The sequence below is a fragment of the Lycorma delicatula genome, chromosome 1 (genome assembly GCF_047948215.1).
Source record: "Lycorma delicatula isolate Av1 chromosome 1, ASM4794821v1, whole genome shotgun sequence".
In the NCBI taxonomy this organism is placed as follows: Eukaryota; Metazoa; Arthropoda; class Insecta; order Hemiptera; family Fulgoridae; genus Lycorma; species Lycorma delicatula.
This window is the reverse complement of record NC_134455.1, coordinates 94,108,395-94,133,845: the sequence shown is the minus strand read 5'-3', so window position 1 is coordinate 94,133,845 and position 25,451 is coordinate 94,108,395. Positions and strand designations below refer to the sequence as shown.

The following is a 25,451-nucleotide window of genomic DNA, read 5'->3' as shown; positions in this document are numbered from 1 at the left end:
GTAAAAATGATTGTAATGAAAATTCATCAGTTGTGCCAAGTGAAAAAAAGTATAATTTATTATGCACTATATAATATATATATATATATATATATATATATATATATTTCTTTTAATAACTTTGATTTCGTTTTTTTAACAACGTTAAAACTATCATTATAGGGTTTCATTGTTCTTTGCTCTAGTAAATAAATTTAGGTTAAAGGGTATTTTGTTATAATAAAACATTAATCATTGATTATGCAACAGTATCACGACATTAAAATATAATCAAATTTTTCTTTTCTTTTATAGAATATTTATTTCATTCAAATAAATATTTTACTTTATAAATGTTTAAGGTCCTTTAAAAGACGCATTTTTTATATATATATATATATATATATATATATATACATACACACACACACACACACACATTTTCTTTACATGTAAAAAATGTACCTTTCTTTTTTTAGCAGTAGATATACAGCCACTAAAGTACGCTCATAAAATAAATAAATAAATAATGCTAGTCAGAGTAATAAAGTAAGTTATGTGTTTTATAAACATAATACAAAAAACATTTCTACTAATATAATAAAAAATATGTATTGGAATTCGTGGCGTTAATAATAGCTGAGGAAAATGTCAGCGAGAAAGGAGTACCACCGTTGACCTGCCGTTTATTCAAGAATTCATTATTTATACATTGCAAGCTTATGTAATAGTGTGGATTAAATAAGTTCTTAAGATGTATTTAATAATAACTATGATTAATGTTTTAATGCGAGTTAGAAACGATGCAGATCGAGAGCGGATTCAATGCAAACGTGCAAGCTGTTAATAGGCACTTGAAAATTATCATTTCGCATTAGGTGATAAATTCCTGGTTACGGGGAAGTTCGCGCAAAGCTCAGCTGTCGTGTGTGTAGTGCGAGTGACGACTGACCGTTTCAAGTTCTCTCCATAGCGTGAGTTAGATCGTGGTGAACTAGAGAGAAATGCTCAAAGTTAATTTCACGGTAATAAAAATTAATAACATTAATTAATAAAATTTAACATTTTACGTTCAAGATTAATTTTATAGTTCTAAATTCGGAGTAGTGCCGAGTGTGTCCAAGTGAACGGTTTTCGTTCCGTCTGTACATACTGTGCTAACCAGAGCTGCGGTAATTTGGGCGAAGCTGTGCCATGGCAGGCGGTACCCAGACCTGCAATTTTCTCTAAGTAGCCCGGGGGAGTCACCTTCATAAGTGAAAACTAATTCGCGAGCAGTAGTAGTAGTAGTAGTCTACGATGTGGTGTACCCTTTCCAAATTAACTTACGATGTTAAAATTTTAATACAGTATTCGGAGCGTGTGTAAAAACGCCACTTGTTAGATACCCGCCCTCGCAAGGGTGCACTGCACTTCTAAACCCCCGGGGGCAGCTGAAACCGCGTTAATCAGCCGCCGCAGGATGCCGTGCAGTTGACTACCCCCCTATAAAATGTCACATAGGATTTAATCCATCGGGGCCCTCGGCGGGGAGGCAGCCCTTCCCGGTCCTGACCTATCTGACTCCAGGCATGCCTTGCGCATACTCTTTGCTCCGCACCCTCAGTCCAACTTGCCATCGTCGTCCAACTTGAGGGTCCCCCATGCCATCGTCGGATACACCCCGACTCCCCACTCTTGCATGCAGGTGAGCCCGGGCGTCGTAGGCAAGAGGGCTACCTCCCATCCCTATATGTGCTATGCTTTAAGATTCCCCTTGTATACATAGAATTAAGCTACTCCCTTTGAGATTTTTTAATACAGCTTGAATTTACTTACAGATCTTTTAGTAGTCTACTGGCATGTAGATAAGCGACTATTTTTTCTTCATTTTCATTTTCCAGATCAGCAGCAATACTATTTCTTACTCCGACCTCTTTCTGAGGTCCTCAAATGTGATACACTTTTTCATTAGATGCTTAACTGTAAGTGCTTTATTACAAGCACCGCAAATGGGTCTTTCTTCGCCGCTTAACAAATATGAATTTTTTATTCGCGTGTGACCGATTCTAAGTCTGGTCACCTCCATCTGTTCTCGGTGAGTCAGCTTCACGTCGCTTTTCTATTTATATGAAGTTTTAACTGCGTTTAGTTTGGTGTTTAATCTTCTCCATTCATTTCTCCACCTGTTTCTTATTGTATTAGTTCAACAATTTTTAACATCTGCGACTCGTACAGGAATTCTATTTAAGTTATCGCAGATTATTGCCTTTCTGGCAGCTTCGTCCGCGCTTTCATTTCATGCAATACCAGTATGCCCTGGACTCTATACAAATATACATGTCCATTTAAAACGTACAAAATGCTGCTGTCTGGTCCATTTAAAACGTACAAAATGTTGGCGACAAGGACGTCCTTAATATTCTTGTTCCGAATTGCAGTAAGTAGTTGCAGTCCTTGTTTTATTATATATAAAAAACAACAAAATTTGGATCGTGAATTTCGTTTCATATGTAATTTTTCCATTTGTAATATGTCAGTTTCCAATTTCTTTCATGTTGTTAGTACTCGATGAATCTTAATGATAGGCTTAATTATTTAATTAATGAAATACTAACTAAAATATTAATACATAATAACCGATAAATAAGGATAGTTAATAATCTCTGATACTAATTGGTATTTTGATAAGCCATCCATTTGATAAATCCATTAATTTTATGGATTTCCTCTTTGCTTTATTTGTTGGATAATTAAAGTTTATTAGCACTATTTTATTATTAAATTTTTGTTATTATTATTATTATTATTATTATTATTATTATTATTATTATTATTATTATTATTATTATTATTATTATTATTATTATTATTATTATTATTATTATTATTATTATTATTATTATTATTATTATTATTATTATTATTATTATTATTATTATTATTATTATTATTATTATTATTATTATTATTATTATTATTATTATTATTATTATTATTATTATTATTATTATTATTATTATTATTATTATTATTATTATTATTATTATTATTATTATTATTATTATTATTATTATTATTATTATTATTATTATTATTATTATTATTATTATTATTATTATTATTATTATTATTATTATTATTATTATTATTATTATTATTATTATTATTATTATTATTATTATTATTATTATTATTATTATTATTATTATTATTATTATTATTATTATTATTATTATTATTATTATTATTATTATTATTATTATTATTATTATTATTATTATTATTATTATTATTATTATTATTATTATTATTATTATTATTATTATTATTATTATTATTATTATTATTATTATTATTATTATTATTATTATTATTATTATTATTATTATTATTATTATTATTATTATTATTATTATTATTATTATTATTATTATTATTATTATTATTATTATTATTATTATTATTATTATTATTATTATTATTATTATTATTATTATTATTATTATTATTATTATTATTATTATTATTATTATTATTATTATTATTATTATTATTATTATTATTATTATTATTATTATTATTATTATTATTATTATTATTATTATTATTATTATTATTATTATTATTATTATTATTATTATTATTATTATTATTATTATTATTATTATTATTATTATTATTATTATTATTATTATTATTATTATTATTATTATTATTATTATTATTATTATTATATTACACACCAGTAATTGTCGCTAAGTTAGTCACTAAAGGACTAAATATAAAAGTAGTAGAAAAGTGAGAGTTCTGCCACAACTCAAGTAGTGGGTGGTATGGATATGAGACTTTGTCAGTCCTTCCCCCGAATGGGATATATTTTTGAAAAGAGAGAAATACTGAAATAAAGACTGTTTGCTACTAATTTTGATAGTAATCCGATGCTGCTTTAAAGTGTGTATGCGAATCAGAGGAATTGAATTTGTTTTCTTTTCTCTGATAAAATCTGATCTGTTTTGATGGTATTTAAACGATTATTTAGTTTAGTAATAAATTTTATCCTTTGGAGGACTTCTTACATGTCTATAGTTATTAATTGCATTCGTAGTAGTAACAATATCGATCCCTCAGAGGTTTTTGGGAGCTGCACGATATTCCGATCTCGTCCAAGTCTTAAAATTCTTTGGATGAAGGAAGGCCAATTGTTGTAAAACTAAGAATAAGCTAAATTTATGTGGATGTGCGATCGTGCAGCCTCGTATATGCGGGGTCGATGTGATGATAAGGATAGTAGCAAGCATAGTATTAACCTATGATCTTTGTCGACTTGGTTTGTATTGGTAAAAAGGGTTTATCGATTCCCTTATATGAGGGAGGAATTAAAGTTAGTTATTTTCTCAACAGAATTCTATTATATTGATGAACATACCCTAACCTCACCGGATCACCCAGCCGTTACACCTATGTGGACAATGTAAAACGTAATCGATAGATCAATACATCGGTCCTATCGATGCTAATACGTGAAAGCCGATGCAGTATTTATTAAATAATAAATAACTGCAAAAGTATATAGAAGTATCTGGTGGGTAACTAATAATTGGAAGACAACTCAAACAATCATTTGAATGAATTTTGAAGAAGAAAGCCAAAAAAAAAATATTATCCAAGTTAAAACGTTCTAAATTTGACGCTAATTTGTTTGAAAATAACTTGAAGTCTTGTTTAAGTAGACTAATACGCGTGCATTATAGAAATACGGTCTCATTAAATTTACTAACTGCCCGAATGCAATTAATCATTTTTAGCTTTTATAAAATTATTTTCTTTACAGACCGTACAAAACGGTTGTAGAAAACCTCGTAATAACTTTATATGTCGTTGAAGTAGTTCATTATCCTGGAAAATTAAGTTTGTATTAGTATTAAAAAGTTTTATTTTTAGGAGTTCATAGAGTTCAATTCATTTTCTTTCGTTATAATTTTAAATCTTACAATATGTGCATATTATTAAGACTATATCTCATCGAGCAGTAAAACTTGGAGAGGTGAAATCTTTTAAGCGGGAAATATACATTTTTTTAATTTTGAAAAGCTTTACTCGGGTTGGAATCTCAACCTATTTTTATTTTTAATATTTTTTTAAATTTTTAATCTATATATAAAACCTTTGGGTGTAAATCTATATTGTTATGAATTAAGAAGGTATCCGTAAACAAATCTGTTTGTGGAAATTAATCTTGGACATTTAGCCTGTTTATTAGTTCTTATAGTACATTAACAGTAAACGGTTTATTTTAACATAATTTTTCCCTGAATTTTGATATATCCACACAAACTCAACTGCCAAGGAGTTTGTGTGGATATTTATTCCAGTTAATTTTACAGATTATGCTACCTTGCGTCTTAGTTTTAAACTAATACACAGATTTTGTGTTATTTTAGGCGATGTTGTTTTGGTGAAATTGAAAAAATGTTCAAATTCTTAAACGCAGTTACACTTTTCACTAAGTTTGTTTATTTATTTTACATTTTTCTATTAATTTCTTCATTATTTTATTATATGTTGACGCATTTTGGAACCATTGTCAAAACTTATTGACTGGTACTAACCAATACAATACAATACAATAAAAGTTATGTTGTCAAGTTGTCAAAATTTATTGTACTCATACTCTAGTACCATAAGTTTTGACAGTGAAGTTGTTCGGAAAGGCGTCAACATATAATAAAAGAATGAAGCCAAGAAAGGTAAACAGTACTCAACATAGATCTTAGCAGAAAATATTGTATATTCCTTTACATTTTCGGGAAAAAAATTTCGATGATCAGTTTCAATGCACTGGTCATTTTTTTCATGCTATTTTACCTCACAGTAAAAATAAGATTTTTATTCCACCAAACCAGTGTTTTATTTACATTACAATATAATTAATACATTAATTATTTATACTGTAATTAATTAATTGCATACGTAGTTTTAGAATTTTAGCGGAAAACGAGATGAGTAAAGGATTGTAAAAGAAAGTAGAACTTCCAATAAATTTCTATAAATCTCTACCGTCCGGTAGGGAAAACAACAATAGCTTCAAGCACCTTGAATAAGTATATTCTAATACTTATCCGTAAAGGTGCTTGTCCATAAAAATGTTTTTATTGTATAAGCAACTGTATCGGGAAGCAACTGTACTAAGGCAATTTTTTTTAGTGGCATGTACATAACACATACACGGGAATTCACTACTTATAATTTATCAACTAAATAATAGATGATTGTAAAGGTTTAGTGGTGCATTTATTCAAATTGAAAAATTTTAGTGATGTCACAAATCTTTTTCTATCGTTAAAATTTTGCACACATGTCTAAAAGAATCATATTTTTATACCGTGCAGATATTTTTTTATCCAAGCACGAAATCGACAAAGGAAATTTTCCTGCCATTATAATAAATTTTTATTTCTATTTCTTGGCACTATAGAAGGAAATAAACAACATTTGACTACTTACTAAAAACCACATAAAAATTACAGTCCTACTGTCATTAAATCCCGAAAATATTTCAATTTTTGCAATATTAATTTGGCAGTATTTGAATTAGAAAACATCCAAAATCTCAAACGTCTACTTAAAACTTTTGAATTGTAAATCCTTTAACTTGTACTCATATAAATTAATAAAATACTAATGCGGTCGGTCACCGTCTAAAATAAATTCTGGCTACGTAGTTGTTACTAAGATTTAAGGCAAATAAGCGTTAGTACAAAATCAAATATACGACATTTTCTGACGGAGATTTTATTTCAATTCTTTTTCAACTTACCAGGCCTAAACTTTAAAAAATAAAATATCCGTTTCAGAGATATAATATTTTCATCGACAGCTTTTCCCGCCTTATTATATAGAATATTCTAACAGCCGGTAAAGTAAAAGCTAATAAAACAAAAATCTTAAAGATTTCAGGATCGGCCCAGTTATTATTTTATATTTAAGAATTCTGTAAATGTAAATTACCAACTAGTCTTAGAAACTTTATCGATTTTTTTAATCTCTTATAAAGACCTGTGAAAGTAGACATTCGAAATGAACACTTTTTTCTGTAGCAGTATTTGATTACATTCGGATTTGATTTTTAATCGCAATCTATTCTCAGTAATAAAACTGATATAGTTTAATTAAATAAAATTATAATAAAAATATTTTGAAATTTTAAAGATTTTATGTAAAAAAATTATATTGATCGAAAAATTGTCCGCTGCAAACTATTTTCAGATTTAGCAACTGTCCCGTCAGAATAATCGTTACCGATAAAAGATATATTCATTAAATTTTGCTCCAAATTTCATGCTAAAAATCATTTTTTGTATTAATAAATGTTTTTATTGTTCAGTTATCCGTACAGTGGTTGACAGTGGTAACCCTGAATTATTACCATGGTATTTATCAGCTGACAAAAATTAGCATCCTATTCATTCCCACATGATCGAGGTTACTTAAAATAGAGAGATGAATCCCGAATGAAATTCTGCTAGCTTGGGGGCATTAAGACTTGAGTCCTAAAGTCAAGTTTAATCAACGATGAGCATAGTCTCTAATCTCGTAGATAATATCATCTCTCTTCTTTCGAGACTGTAGTAGAAATAATCTATTTTGTAGTAATCTTTTTTTAATTCATCTAAAACGAGCTTTCCTGATGCTAGTGTTTGAATTTCTTACATAAAAAAGTTATAAAAAGGTTTTGGTTAAAACCGTTTAATAAACAATTGTTTCATTTAAAAAAGAAATTATTCCACATGTTTATTAATGTGATTTATGATAAAATGATAGCACTGTAGTTTAAACACATTTACACGCTTATCTGAATTTTTTTTTATTATTTTTTTAATATATATTATTTTTAACCTTATTACTCTGGTTATTGTGTATGTAAACAGTTAAGCACATTCTATAATCGTGCAGTATACAAATAAAATTATACATACCTCGTCGTCATAGCTGTCCGGATCCGACATGGCTGCAGTTTTTGTTTGGTCACATCAGTTTAATATAACAAGTCCTGTTATTACTATGGCACTGAATTAAGTCACACCGCATTTTTGCATCAGTCAAATTACCTACATTATATATAAATTTTTTTTTTATTCGCAATATTATTCATTGATCATATTTCTAAGGAAGTACAAGGTATTAATTAAATGGGTATGGGTAAAAGGATAAACATGTTTCAAAAATATTTTTAATTACAATGTAAAAATTTTATTAGTTTGAAAATTATTTTTTTAAATATGATTAATCATATTTATTATTATTATTTATTATTAATCATATTTATTATTTATTTTTTTAATATGATGTAAAATAAGACCAAGTAATAAATTTATCTGAGTGATTATAAAACTTGGTTATACGCTGGTGAAAATTTAATATTAAGAATCGACTAAAAATATATTAAATTTCAAACAGAAAAGTATTATTACTGGACTTAAATTTTTTATAAAAATTTTATGAGAATTTTGCATTAAATATTGTTTTTGGTCTTATACGGTGTATCACGAAGTTTTCCTGAGATTTTCATAACCTTTTCTACTCATGAAAATAATGGAAAAAGTTCATATAAACAAATGTCCTAAAATACTTTGCGAGTTACGGCTAGTAAAAGATTTCGCTCGGATTTCAGCTACCTCAGTGAAATGAGGTCGTACTGAAATTTTTGATTTTTGTGGTTTTTTTTATATTAAATAAGTCCTTTTCTGATAAATGTAGTAATGTACAATTTCTAAATAAAATTCGAAGTTTTTTAACTTTTCTTTATTTTATTTAACTTATCTTATACTATTTTGTCAAGAATTAAATTATCTGCGAGTTTTGTTAAAAAGTTTTATGTTTTTTTTACTCATTTAAGAAACTCATTTAAAGTCAAAGTACGTCAAACTTAAAAAACAGGGTTTTTTACCCCAATTTATAGATTTTCATCAAAATTTCCGAAAAAACTATGGCAGATACGGTTCTGCTACCTATTTTATTAGATTTTTCAGGTCATACGCCACAAGAAATGACTACTAATTTTGCCCCTTAATTAACGTCCTAAAAATTTCAGTACATCATTTCATCAGGGTAGCTGAAAACCGAGCGAAATCTTTCACTAACCGTAACTCGCAAACGAAGCATTTTAAGACATATGTTTATAAGAACGTTTTCCATTATTTTCATGAGTAGAAAAGGTTATGAAAATCTCAGGAAAACTTCGTGATACACCGTATAAGACCAAAAACAATATTTAATGCAAAATTCTCATAAAATTTTTATAAAAAATTTAAGTCCAGTAATAATACTTTTCTGTTTGAAATTTAATATATTTTTAGTCGATTTTTAATATTAAATTTTCACCAGCGTATAAGGTTATGAACGTCCGGAAGAACTTCGTGATACACTCTGTATACAAATTTTATTATTTATTATAGCTTACGACCTGCAACGTGAAAAGACTTGGATGATGTACTAACTGGTTTGTACTTATTTAGTTCGATTAGTTGGACCGTTTTGAATGGTTTTAAATATTTTTTCATATGAAAATTAATATGTATATTTTGTGAAGTAAAAAAATGATCGTTCTATTAAAATGTATTGTTGTAACTAGAAAAATAGAGATAAAAAAAAAATAGTACAACCTATTAAATATCAATAATAAAACAACGATGAAAATATTTAAAAAAATATATTTGTAATTTTAATGTATGTATATTTTAAAAATTAAACAAGGTTCATTTTTCTGTAATCTTTTAATTTATATCTTTATTAGTTTACATAAACTTGAAAATATCATTTTTTGTATACATATATTAAACAGTAAAGATGTATAGTTGATTTCATTATAATATTCAAAGCGTATAAATTTAAAAAAAATCGCAGATCCTTAGGCCATAATCAGTTAGTTTACCTTTACAACCTTCCTCCTCTCCTTTTCCTTATTTCTATCAAATCGCAAGTTTTCCGCCTTGGCGGTAATTTTTTGTGAACGGCTTTATTTCATGTGGACAACGGCTTTTCCTCATTCATATTTTAAGTAAAATAAACTTTGTTAAAAAATTAAACCAATTTAAAAAAAGTCCTATAAAGTAAGACACCTATTTTTTTAATTTTTCTTAACATTTTGAGTATTTTCTAAACAAATAGTCCCAAATTAAAACGTTGATAAGTTATTGCTGGTTATTTCTAAATTGGCGCTGCCTTCATAGAATTAAATTATTAAATAAGAAACAGTAGAAAATTTAAAAAAAGTTATGTTATTAAATTAGTATATAATTAAATATTATGGAAGTAATAACATGTTAATTCCTAAGAATAACAATAATAAATTGCGAAATTTTCAGCAAAATCGGTTAAGTTTGAGTTATTAGGACACACATAGAACGAAGATTGTCTTTTATTTACAGAGATTATAATAAAAGTTGTCAAACTTCTGAAGGCTTGAATCAATACGATTTCTTAAATTTAAAATATTTTATTTGGTGTGTAAATAAAAAAGAATAAAAATAATAATAATATTCTAGATACATTTGTATAGGTCTACATACATAGGCTTATATAATCAATATTTTAACTTTATTGAAACATGTTTTGCTGAAATATTTTTTCAGATTTTTTTTGTGTATTTCTAATTTGTTTGCATTGATATTTTCTCTAAAAATGATTTGTATTGTTTTTTCGGATGTAGAAAAACAGATTTACAAGTAAACAAAAAACGAAGTGGTTCATAAAACAAGAGTAAATATTCGCAATGTATCGCAAGAGATTTTTCGGTTATATTTCAACATTTTTTTGAACGAAATATCCGAAACTCATTCATCATAGTAGACGTCAAGCAAATACCCTAAAAGAAACCAGTGTTCTCACCCACACTTAAACATTTCAACAATTTGTATGTTATTGACGTATTTTATTATTTACTCTTTGTCGCAAGGGTAGAGAACTTTTATTTTATTTCTTTATTAATTTTATATTTCTTGTTTTTTTTTTAGTGATTTCTAAAAAAACATTTTCATTCCTAATAATTATAATGTAATTATTACTACGGTAAATTACTATTTATTGCGATGCATTGCTTGGCCGAGGACTAATTTCTTGTAACCACTATCTTCTCCATTGTCCTATTAACAGTAGCAACCCTACTTAAGACATCACAGATACTTTATATCTATGTGTTTTCGTTTTCAGAACCTTTACGAGTAATAATTTAACTTGATTTATTACGATTCCGGCATGTTTACGAACTTATTGTAACAAGAAAGATAAAATAAAAAAGCCAGACCCTCGCCAAGTACTGAACCAGAGACAATTTGATTTAGAAGCCAACATGCAAACAATTATTCCAACTCGCTGAATCATATATTTAATATCTTATATTTCTTAACAGCTTTTACGTATTTTCATCTAAAAATTTTACGCATTTTCTCATAGTAAATTTATTACACGTACTCAAACTCAGACAAAATGTCACTAACGAGCGTACGTGCGAGAGAAATCTTGTTTTAATGTACATTATTTTTATTTGAAGATGATTAATCGTTTTATTTTAGTTTTTCTTTTTTTTTGTCATTAGATATTATCTTCTTTTTTGTTCCGGTGTCGTAAAGTTATTTACTTTCTATTTTCGTCTCATATAAAAATTATTGAAATTTGAATTATACATAGTTTGCAATCCGTAATAATTTTATATATACACATATATACAGAGTGTTCAAAAAGAAGCTTACAAAGTAATTTTCAGAAGGAGTTGAAAATAATGTCCATCCACTTCTACACACTGATCAACACGTTAGACCATGTTTCTGGTTACTCTTGTTAGCTATACCCTGTCTATTTCCTGATAGCATTGGTAATAGTTATCCTCAATTCCTGCAGAGTGCATGGATTACTCCTACAAAATTTGTATTTAAATAGTCCTAAAAAAAGAGGTCTGGACTAGTCAGATCAGGGGATCTTAGTGGTCATAATCCTTTTGAAATAAATCTTCCACCAAAAAAATGCTGCAGCATCTCCCGAGCTGTACGGTTAATACTACTATCCTGTTGCACCCAGGAGTTTCGCTCATCCACTTGCAGAAATGCTATGTGCTGTTGGATAATTTTTTGGTAGACGGCAGCATCCAGAGATTTTTAGAAAGCAAGGGTTTTAATATTCGTCACCTTGAAACCGCACACCATACGCCTATTTTTTGTGGGTGTAGGGGAGATTCAAAGAAAATGTGCTAGTTTTCAGTATCCAGGTCGATGGTTCAGGGTGATAGTTCAGACATACCTACAAAAGTTAAACCACACTTCATCTGTGACAAAACAGTTAATCTAAAATGCCATTACTGCTTATAATGAAGTTCTTGAACCATTGACAATAGTAAACCCTTTTAGCATAATCAGCAGTAGGTAGCTCACGGAAGACCTGCATTCGATACGGATAACATTTCCGTTTTAGCATTTTCCTCACGTTAGGGCTAAACCTAGTGACATGTTCTTTTCCCGGCTTAGTTGCCGCAAAGATTTATGAGGGGATCTTTTAACTGCATTTTTAATGTTCTGAATGACCTGTGTCGGGCACATTTCTAGTGCAACACCGAACCTGTTTCACCAAATTCTTTAACTGAATAACACTTTTCACTGGTGTTTCTTTTTCAAATTTCTTCCTGAAATTTCGCCGACACACAGCATGAGATTTTGTTTCTAAATACATTTCCATTACTAATACAAGTTCTTCAACAGTTAACTGCATTTTAACAAACAATACACGATTACACAAGCTTCTTCAAAAGCCAGCGCTCGATACAGGCTGCCAAATACTCAAATGTGCGGACAAGAAACAACCCTCCCCACTACAGCTTCAGTCGTAGCAAATTCTTCCACATTATTTCATCCATCTCACACCAATATATTCATTTAAAAAAATGCATTTATTTTAAATTACTGACTGATGGAGCGTCTTTTTAATTTGAACACTCTCTCAGTAAATCTCTCTTCCTCTATATATATATATATATAATATATATATATATATATATATAATATATATATATATATTTTAACTGTTTTAATGCATTCTTTTCTGATTGGTTACATGTAACACTTTTTTTAAGTATATTCCTCAGTTGGAAACACGTTTTCAAAGATGTATAAAATTTTTAGTAGCTACAGACCTAGTTTGTTTTGATAAAACATTTATATTACTCTAAAAAATCTTATTAAATCAGGTTAACAAGAAGCGGTAAAAATTTATAAAAAGACAATTTATTTATAATTATATAAAAATATATTTCTCTTACTGCTTCTCAAAGTAACATAAATTTCAAATAAAGGTTTACCTGTTAGTTATTTTAGATTAAAATTATATTTGGGGTAATCCTATGAAATATATCACATAATATATTTTGTACTTAAATGTTATAAATAAAGTCGTTTCTACAGAAGCACAGTTTTTATGCTTTACAAGTAGCAACACAGATGGCGACTGATTGCGCCATTCTCGGAAAAAGATAGTTGCCGTTCGTTGTTTACACAAACTCTTGCACAACTGTTTTTGTCTACCGTACCGTTCATGCATTTTACAACTTCTAGTGCTTGATGAATGTGAATGTTTCATAATTTGTGGCCGTTACATTAAGTTTCATTACATCTGTACAATGGCGCACGTTGTACAGCAACCGTGTAACTATGCAAGTATAATATTTACTTCCCGTTCATTTCGTTTATTATCAGTTATTTATCGATTTATCGTTATTTATTAGTTTTCGCAACTATTCAGGAAATATTTAACCTTAAGCAACACAGTACCTCTCCAATTTTACGCTATTTCCTTTTTTGCAATATAATTTTGCTTGTATCTGATTGCAAAATTTCTCGATTCTTTGTTTTGTTGGGAAAATCAGAATAATGAAATTATCAACCCTGACAAATATTTGAATCTTACACAAACTGTCTGAAAGCGAAACAAATGAAAATGGTGATATAAACGGAAAAAAAACGTAATAACGGCAATTATGATCCGAATTCAGGAATTGAAATTATCATGAAGCGGAAACTGGGTACAGTCCCTGTGAAACTGATGATAAATGTCTTATTTAAGAAATCCGTAAAAGATGCAAGTTGAAAGGAAAGCTAGTGAAAAATTTATAAAAGTATGTAAATTGAAAAAGATTTTCTGTTAAAAGCAAATTTGCTCAGAAAAAATATTCTTAAAAAAATGTTGTCATACCCTAAAACTTATAACACTATTACGGATGAATTGACCGCACTTTATTATCATTAGTATCAAAGTGAAGACGTCGTAGTTCGTTACATATATATGCAAGTAAAGAAATTCTAGAAGTAAGGAATAAGATGCAAAAATAGAAATGAAAGTTACTTTTAGGGCCGAATTCGTGAATCTTCTTGGTATATTGTAGATAATATGGATAAAAACAATCCAGTAAAACTAATTCTCATTAACCATAAATCGATGATGGAACAGGAATAAAATTCTTAGGGTTTTTATGAAAAAAGATCGGATTTTGTAACTTCTTTTAAAAATATGGATACTTCTTTAGTTTAGTCTTGATTTCACAGAAAAAAGACAAACTGATAAATTAACAGTAATTCGAGAATTTTATAAAGTCCTTTATTACTAACTGAAAAGGTTTTTTTTCCTGTGAAAAAAATCACCGTGAAAAACGTAAGCCCTTCCGGAAAAAAGTGTTCATTTATTACATATGTCTAAGAATACCGGTCAAATACGAGACTGAAATATTTGCACTGATAGATGCTAGGCTACTTCTCATGAGTTATTTATAAATATATTACCTAAAGCTGGAAGACCCATATCTTGTCTCAAATAAACCAGCTGATATTATCAACAAACTTATTTATTAGTCATTTAAAATATTCTGAAATAGATATTACTACAGATAACTAAACCGCCAGTTATCCACTTACAAAACCTTTTAATAACTGAATCATCAAGGAAGGTATAATGAGGAGAATAAAAAAATTCCAACAGGAGTTTTTCCTTCGAAAGAAAAGGGACTTGAAACATCCATATTCTGTTTCCAGAAAGACATCACCATAGTTTATTATGACCATAGTTTATAAACTCAAATGTTATACTTTTGAGTATTGTTGTATGATTACCTAACGTAAACGAGAAACTGGCAAGTCCCATCTCATTTTAGATTATAATAGAAACAAAGGCGGGATTAATATTGTTCGATATACTGTGTAGTTCTTACACAATAACAAGATAACCAAGCCAAGATAACCCTTGATAATCTTTTATGTTATCAAGGGATAAATAGTCAACTTCTCTTTTGTAAGCGTCTGCACCCGATTCAGCACTAAAGTGTAAGTTATATTTCTTAAAAGTTTGACTTTAGCTCTAATGAAAAATTACCTCATACAAAGGAATACTATTCAGTCGTGGTCAGTAAATACTAAAGGCCATATTAAAATGGCATGTAATAGTTAAAAAAAAAAATTTAACAAGAGGAACCTCCAAATAAAGTACTGTTTATGCGACAGGAAGCAAGATAGTTAACAATTTCTTAGACGGATTGTTATCAATTTATATATAAAAATATTTCAAACTGACAAAAAAAGATTTGGTAGAATTGCTATGGTAACAATAATAATATTGTTTTTCGATTCAATTTAATTCAGATCTCCAAATTAGTTTTGATAAATTTACCAACCAATGACCATTTAAACTGAATTTCTTAAATAAAATGAAGTGGTATAATGAAAAACAATACTATAAAATGTTTTATTAGAATATTTATGCAGTATCTCTTTTATGTATTTTTTACGTTTTTCTCAAAAATACTTGCTAGATTATGTAAATTTGCCTGCTTAAAATAGATAATTTTTAAAGAATGTACAACATTAATCTGATAATTCTCTCGCTGAATAATATGTTTACATAAAAAATTGGCGGTGTGCATAATACGCCTCCCTTTGATTTGAGTGAGAATTTTCATCTTTGTAGCAAAACTTTTTCACTATTTTAAATTTAATCCAATTTTTCAGATACCAGTTGTAAAATTTTAATTTAAAACCGAAAATATTTTTACCAAACTCGATATAAATTTAATTTATAAATAAATAAAAAGGCACTAAAAATTAAAAATAATATTACTTACTTTCCCTTTGAATCCTGACTTATTGATTTCGACTTCAAATTGTAAACAAACAACTATTAACAAGTTACCAATTTATATAACTTTGGGAACATTTCAAAAAGTAGTAGTTTAAAAATGAATTAAATCATAAGTTTTAATTTTTTAAAGTTTTATAATAAAGTTGGTTTGATTTTTTAAATTTTTTACGTCTAAATATCTATATTTTTATTTAAAACATGGGTAACTTGTAAAAATACAATTCGACACTCGTATTATAAAACGCCGTTCATAAGGGACGAAACAGAAAATAAATCAGTTTCTTTATAAAAATAAGAAAATTAATGAAGAGGATTAAGATATGAAACTACTATCGAACATGAGTTAAGTGTTTTTAAGATGTAGACTAAAGATGAATGAAAACTAGTTCTGGCTCAAGTTTTTCGTTTAATTTCTTTGAAGTTTTATTTGAAAATCCTTTTCACCATTTCTATAATCCAATACAAAGACAAGATGTTCATACACAAAAGCATTTTTATCAAATTTTCTATGTGAATTTTCCTTTTAAAATATACTGTATTGATGTTATCTGGAAGAAACCGAACAACCAAAAAAATAACCTTTTCTAAAAATATAAAAAATTAAAATTGTAATACACACCCCCGCGCGCGCGCTCACACACACACACACACACACACACACACATATATATATATATATAGAATGAGTCAAAAGTATGGAAACTCCTCAACAACTTTAAATCCGTTTCAGATAAAACACTGTAACTTTGAGGATAAGGTGTCGGTCAACTACTTTATATTTTGACGAGAAATACAATTTTAACCCCTTCGTAAGAGGCTGTGGCCGAAAGGTTGTAACTCAAATAATTTAAATGGTAATACCCTTTGTGTGATAATAATTTTTAATGTCTCTTTAAGACAAGAAGAATGGTATAAATAAAAAGTTGGTAAGATGTCAGTATCTAAAATAGCGGCGGGATAAAGTTTTGATTTAGACAATTACCAAATTTAGTAAGTTCAAATAAAATGCTTTTATTAAATAAAAATAAATTAAACTGAATTAAATAAAAATTTATATCAAAAGTTAAATTTAAACTTTAAAAAATAAAAAATAAAAATATTTTTTAACACAAAAATGTTTCTTTTTTTAACAAAAATGTTTCTGTTCCAATTTAACGAGTAAATAAATAAAAATGTTGTCAAGCTGATGATCGATGGGCTCTAACCGTTGTTGCAAAAATAAAGCTTACTTCATTTTTGTGTAATATTCCATTTAGAGTAGTATTTCATTACCAAACTTTTAGTTTCTTATGAGGATCTATTGTGACCGGTTGCTTACTGATTTTGACTACTTTTAACACATTTGTAAGCCATTTTTGTTATTACATCTTTTTTACCTTATTTATGATTGTTTTTTACCGAATTAATTTTTTCTATGCTACCTGCTAACATTGCTATGAATATGCCACTTAGTGAATAGAAAAGAGTCAAACTTTTAATGATGAGAACTTTAGTGATAGAGTTAGGTCGTATAATGAAAATTTGTGAATTGTTCAATGCAGCATTTAATAATAATCGTAACCTTATTTCAAAAGGTTCAGTGTCAAAAACCAACCAACGATTAGAAGAAATAGGGAGCATTAATATTAGGGGAAAACCAGAGGTCGATATCTGCAACAAATAATAACAAATCGTTAGACATTTGCAAGAACTCATTGAGAATCCTCATTCCCCGACTCGAACATCAGCACGAGAACATAACATTAGCCAAAGTTCAGTGATTCGGTCATTAAAGAGTGAAAATTTCCAACCATTCCAAATTCGTCCTGTGCAAGACTGAAGATGACTACGATTGAAGACTTGCGTTCTGCGAAATTATGAGCAACAATATTTGTGGAGATCCTAATTTATTAAACAATATAATTTTTAGCAATGATGCCACATTTTTTTAAAATGGCAATATTAATCACCATAATTTCGGTACTGGACTGATATTAACCCACACTGGTATCGCGAGGCACATACACAGTATCCAGTCAAAGTAAATGAACGGACACGTATTGTTGTTGGACGATTGTTAGGGCCTATATTTATCGATGGGAATTTAAATGCTATGAAATATGAGACTGCTTCTCGACCATATCATTCCAAACATTCAATACATTGTGAGGCAAACTTACAAAATATTTGATTTCAAAAATACGGTGCCCCACCTCATTTCTGTGTTCAGGTACGTGAAATTTTAATTCATTTTCTTCTGGAAATGGACTGGCCGAAGGGGTCAAATAGAATGGCCAGCGAGATCCCCCGACTTGTTACTATCAAATTACTTTCTGTGGGACCATTTAAAAAGTATCGTTTATCATAACATGCTCCAAAATATCGATGATTTACAAAATAGCATTTGAGAATCAGCAAAAAATATCGGATATATCATTATTCAAGGGATCATTGAATAATTCATCCTTTTACAACCGACTAGCACACTGTCAAACAACAAGAGGACATGTCGAACATTTATGAAAATGAAATGTAAGTAAATAAGCAGACGTTATGCTTAATAAATATATATTTTTTTTAAACAGATTTATTCGATTAATATTTATTTAATCAAATTTTTATAAATTTATTTATTTGCCGTAACAGTTCCTTAAATTATGAATCTAATTTTTTTTAAATACAAAATTTATTGCGCCACCATTTTGGGGACGTTATCCTACCAAATTTTTATCTATACAACTTTTTTTGTCTTAAGGAGACTTTTAAAATGATTTATCATAAAAAGGACGTTATCATTTAAAATATTTGAGTTACAACTCCTGAACCATCCCCAAAGAGGAGGTTGAAATCTTATTTCCCATAAAGGTAAAGTAGTTGACAGACCTTATCCTGAAAGTTACAGTATTCTATCTGGAACGTTTTTAAAATTGTTTAGGGGTTTCCATAATTTTGTTACGTTCTGAATATATACGAGTGTATATATATATAAGCTCCAGATTTATTTTAGGTTAAAAAAATTCTGTTAATGTGTCAAATCGTACAATTGGGTGGGATTTCTTCTTACTTTTTGTAAATTAGCTCTTTCAGTTTATAAAAAAAAATTACTTAGTTATTGTTTGGGTCAAGGTTTGTTCTCAATTTTCTCCAAATACAAACTTACAGTGGTTTAACCAATTTACTAATATTTTATTATTATTGTTTTTTCCTTTTTTTAAACTTTCCGCATTCAATATTCCCTAGTAATATATATATATATATATATATATATACACACTAAACGATATTAGTATTTACATGCGAAATAACAATAATGCTGTTTCTGAATATTATTAGCATTATAATCGTTTACTTTATTGTAATTATTATTCTAATCTGTATAACTTAATTATTCTAAGAAAATTTAATTTGTGATTTAATAATAAATTTATTTTTTTAAATACTACATCTGTGATAACTGTAAAGGCGATTGTAATTTAAAACTTAATATTTTCAGCTCATATCACCGTGAAAACACCCCAGTGTTTGAAAAATTTCGACAATTAAGATAAAATAATGAGCATTCAATAAATGAAGATAATTTATAACAATTACGCATTTAATTTTTACAGTCGTAACAACAATAATACTAATAACAATAACAGTTATAATAATGCAGATATAATACATAACTTTATTTGGCCGAGTTAAATTTAAAATTCTAAATATATCGTGCTAACTACGTAAGAGAATACTTTTCCTCTAAATATATTATTTAAAATAAAAATTTATATTATTTATCTTTAAATTTTGATCTGGTTATTTTTCTAAATTTATTAACCTTTCTATAACTTTTTTTTTATATATTATTTTTAAACACCCGCAAAAATAATTCACTCTTATATCCACGTATAATACAGTAAAATAACAACCAACCAAAAATATGTATAAGCTAAACTTGTAGTAATTATTAAATATTTATTATGCCTACACATATTCTTGCTTTAAATATAATGTCATCTCTTGTGGCTTCCTCAAAAAGTCAGAAGAGTTTTTGAGATAGAAAAATGGGTTGTTAGATCATTACCTAGCGCCCGTAAGTATGAACTGTGTAGACTTGTGTTTAAAAAATTGAATGTGTTAACTTATCCTTATGTTTATAACTATGAATGTGCAATCTTTGCAGAAAATAATGATAATTTATCTTAAAATATCTACCTTTACCAAACCAGACAACGGAACTGTTTACGTATAACAAAACACAATACTTCCGCTTGCGAGAAAAAGCCTTATTATGCTTCCGTTGCAAATTTTAATAAACTTTTGAATCATTTGAAATATCATTCCGCTAATTTATTTAAAATGCATTTATAAAATTTTCTTTTATGGGAACAATATTTATTCTATCGATTAATTTTTAAATAATACTGATTAAAAAACAAAAAGAAACTCGCTTTATGTGAATCCTATTCAATGTACATAGAAGCATGTGCTCAAAATAACTTTCAATACTGGAATCTGAATTATGAATTATTTTATAGGGATAATTTATATTTAATGTATTTATTTTTACAATATTTAATGTGTTTGTATTTAAATAATTAATATGGATCTTATTATTTGTTCTTTATTTATAATCTATTTTATGTTGACGTGATCTGTATAATATATTTTTATCTACCGATCAGAATAAAGATTTATTTATTTATATTTGACTTCAAATAGAAGGAGGTTGTGAATTTGTTCTTATGAACTGATCCTTTTTTTACAGAAACAAGTTAGGTAGTCTTTTTACAAGACTGCGCAAAAAGAAGTGTAATGTTACTCGTATTGGTATACCCTCAATAATACGAAAGTTAACATTATTCGTGTATAATATGCATGTATGATCCACTATAGCAGCTCAACAGCTGAACCGATTTAGATGTGTAACTCCGCGTTGGAATCCTTTCGTTACTGAGAGTATCATAGGTTTTATATATATATAAAACCGAGGTCTGTAAATAAAGTTATGAGACTGGTTCCGAAAAACTTTACAATTATACATGGACTCATCAAATTTGAAATAGTTCCCTTGGGAAGCCACACAACGCTTCAAACGGGTTCCCACTGTTCAGAGCATTGTTGGAACTCAGAAACCGAAATGTCTTTCAGATGGTCGGTTACATATTTTTTGTGTTTCCTACTATTCCAAAATGGTGTCCTTTTAAGTGTTTTTTTAAAAGTTGGGAACAGGAAAAAGTCGCAGGGACTCAAGTCAGGTGAATAAGATGGTTGACGAACTATAGGAATTTTTTTCTTTGCCAAAAATTCATTTATTGAGACTGCAGTGTTACAAGGTTCATTGTCATGATGCACCATCCAGTTGTTTTTGATGGCTGGTCTCACGCGGGCAATTCTTTTCCGCAGTCTTCAAGAATTTCTCGGTAAACATAATGATTTACAGTCTGTCCTGTAGGAAAAAACTGCTTGTGGACAATGCCATTACTATCGAAGAAACAAATTAGCATGGTTTTGATTTTTTATTTGCTCATGTTTTTTTTTTTTTTGGGACGTGGTGAGTTTGAATTGTCCCCCTCCTTGCTCTGGCGTTTTGTTCCTGGGTCGTACTCAAATATCCAAGATTCATCACCTACAATAATATTTTTTTAGAAAATCGGGATCGGTTTTCAATTCGCCCTAGAAGATCGCATCACACTTCCACCCTATTGTTTTTCTCTTCAACAGTGAGGAATTTTTGGTACCAATTTTGCACAAATTTTTTCATGTCCAATTCGTTTGTGAGAATTTGATGGACTGTGGTACGGTTCAAATTCAATTGTTCTGCAATCATTCTGATAGTTAATCGGTTCGCCGGGTCGAACCGTATCAAGTCTCTGATTGTCGTCACTTTTTGACGTTAACGGTCTTCCAGAGCGTGATCATCCGCAACTGATTTTCAGCCATCTGAAAATGCTTTAACCCATCACGAGCCATCATGAGCCATTAGCCATCACGAGCACCTTGTGCTCGTGACAGAGCGTCATCTTCATACGCCCTTTTCAATTTTGAAAAAGTTTCAGTAGCATTCTCTCCGATTTTAACACAAAATTTGGTTGCTCAACGTTACTCATATAATTAGTATTACTAATTTTTGTAACGCACAACAAAAACTCGTTTTACGAAAAGTTTATTTACGTCTCACGTGACAACAATAGACTAAAAATATTAATACCTAATATGAATCAGCTGTTCATATAACCATATGTTTAATAGTAACTTTACAGTGTTGCCATTTTGGATGCCAAAAAAAAAAAATTCATTGCTTTATTTAAAAACCTCATATATATATATATATATATATATATATATATATATGTATGTGTGTTTTAAATAAATTTAAAAAATTTGAAGAATCTATCAAATGAATGAGTCGTTTTCGAATAACACAGATCTCAACGCTTCATTCTGAACGATTCAGAAACCTTGATCTCATACGTGTGAAGTTGTCTCACTAGTGTTTTTACACGACTGCCCAAAAAAGAGTGTAATGCATTTAGGGTGTATTTATGTATGTATGTTTTTTTTAGGTTTGAAGCACAGTAATTTTGTTAAATGACAAATAAATGCGTAAATTTTATTATCAAAACGTGTAAAATATTTTAATCGGAGAAATTTGATTTAATAAAGTTTATGATAAAAAATCAACTTTTATAAAAAAAAAATTTTTTTTTAATTTTTATGAATTTGTAAAAGTTTAAAACAGCTGTTTTTAGTGCAATAAATTTAGACCTTTAAAAAATTAGAATATCTTTAATATACTTTTAAAAAATACTCATTGTGGTTTGTACTCTAATAATTTATTTCACGACTGCCCAAAAGTAACTGTAATATATTTAGGGTGTATATATGTATGTTTGTTCCACCGTAGCAGCACAACGGATGAACCGATTTAGATATATGACGCCTCTTTTGAATTCTTTCGTTACTCGGGAGAGTCATAAAATATATATATATATATATATGTGTGTGTGTGTGGTGTGTGTGTGTCAAAATTTATTTAAAAACAAAATTATACTGTGTACAAATACTTTTTTTATTGAAGTTTTAGGGGCATCGTCTACTGTGGTCATTAGCCCCTTCCAAAACAAAAAAGAAAAAGTTACTATTCCCTCCCAGTAATAAATCACTAGCGACATAGTCAAAAGACTTGTCTTGTCAATAAAAATCATCTAAAACACTGACTCGTCAGAGGTAAAACCCAAAAAAAAACAAAATGGCAAGGGTGTAAATTGTCCTTGCCACTTAAAAACAAGAAACCATTTCTTTCGAAAAGTTGTCAATTAATCCTAATCATCACTCCAAAACGTCAATACATAATTATACATAAGTTTTGACAAGAGTGTAAAGGGCTCTTGTCACTTAACATCTTACATCAAAATAAACATATCTAAAACATATTTTAAAAAATACATATCTATCTATTTATTATCCATAGAAATATAAAAACGATTTTCGTTTAATTTTATCGCCTCGGTTTTCCTTTCGGCCATCCTTTTTTTGTCCTTTCCTCCATCCTGCGAAGATCCTCGATGTTGACATCCATTGTCTCAGAGTTCTCCGAGGTGGAGTCTTCAGTTCCCTCTCCGCAAGTCTTGGAGGATCTCCTGCTCCCGTCGTAGGATGACACCGGCTCCGCTGCAGACAAAAGTACATTCCAGTCCATACTGGATACAGTTACAGCTAAAGATCGTGGAGCGGTCGATTGTCTCGCCCATTCCGCTAACGGTCTCTGTGTTTTCGGAGGTTCAACTATCGGTTTTTAAAATCCTCCTTTTCCAAAATCATTACTTCTATTTTCGTTGATCCCTCGGTGGGGGTTTTTACTTACTGCACTTTAACTTTAGTTGGTTCAGTTTTCTTTTCAATTACTGCTTTAATTGGAGAAACAGATTTCAGCTGTACTGTGCTGCTTTCAACAGGTCTATCTGCTTTCTTCTGCATAGGCTTCGGACTAATTTCTCTTGATGGACGTCTCTTCATTTTGTCGTCGATGATACGTTTGATCATCGTAGCTGAGACTGGTGCCAATTCTGTGAACACATCCTTTGATTTTGCAGAAACAAACTGTAGAAGCCGCAGGAGCAGCTGCACCTTGCGCATACAAAGCTGTTTTAGGTGTCCTGGCAAGCACAATTTTTCTTGCATCGAACTAGCTCACTTTCTATGCTGTCTTAATTTCCTGGATTGCTACTTCCTGTTTGTATGTAGGGCAATTCCTAGACTTCGCAGAATGGTGTCAATGGCAGTTGACATAGACAGGAGGATCCCTGCACGGATCATCTGGGTGTAACAGCTCACCACACACGCAAATCTGTTTCCTTGTGCACCTTGCCGCCGTATGTCCGAATCGCTGACACCCAATAACCAAATGTAATTGTTATTTAAAGTATTACTCGAAAATCAATATTTAAAGTATCATTCGAAAATTGAACAACATCAATTGAAAACTATACTCACTGTACATACTTAGATATTATGTATTGTATACTACACTTACATACATAATTTCTTAAACAGCCCTTACCATTAAATTTATACAATTTCTCAGAAATATTTTTTTAAAGACATAAGGTTCTCGAAGTTTTTATCATAAGGTTCATTGTAGTTAGACCACATTTTAAGTAAAAATAATTATTGAAAAAATAATAATTAAAACGGACTTCAAAAAACCGCAGTAAATTTTTTTTTGAAATGATTCTTTCATTTTTTCTTTAAAATTCAAATTTTTGAATTTTCAAAAAACATAAAATTTGACTACCAATAATAAACTAACCCTTAATTTAATAATGACACTAAGCACAGTTGAAATTTTAGTTTTTAGTTATATTTTTTAGTTATAGTACTGTTTTTAAAGTAGGTTTCATATTTTAGAAGTCTGTTTTATTTATTATAGATATCTTTATACTCTACGAAATCATTTCAGCGATTTGTTTTCATAGACTGAATGTACGTGGAATTGTACATGAGATTTTGTATAGTTTCGTGAGTCCATTTGGTTCTGATGGTATACAGATAATGTTCAGACGATGTGTACAATTTTTCTTTCACGTCCTTTTTTCTGCTTTTTTACAGCATTTTATTAGAAGCATTCAATATTTTTTATTCAGAACCAGCTAGGAAAAACTTTTCCATTAAGGAAATCATATACATTAACTACACTGTACTTTATCATTTTTTCATGTAACATTAAACAATGATATTATTTATATTTAATTTTTTTTTTTCATTATTCTTAGATATAAATAAGAGAAAAAATTATTAATAATGGAAACTGTTTTTTCTTTTTAATTAAAATAGTAAAAACACTGACAAGAACATTGTCACATTTC

At 28.9% G+C, this 25,451-nt stretch overlaps 1 protein-coding gene across 1 annotated transcript in view; it reads right to left on the bottom strand.

The window, feature by feature from the left end:
- The window catches only part of Dpp10 (Dipeptidyl peptidase 10), a 302,886-nt gene extending 278,784 nt beyond the window's left edge, over positions 1 to 24,102 (bottom strand). The window contains exon 1 of the mRNA XM_075354128.1: positions 23,951 to 24,102. Within this exon, the coding sequence (XP_075210243.1) occupies positions 23,951 to 24,102 (152 nt within the window). The remainder of the gene's footprint in view (positions 1 to 23,950) is intronic.
- Positions 24,103 to 25,451: the final 1,349 nt, after the last annotated feature.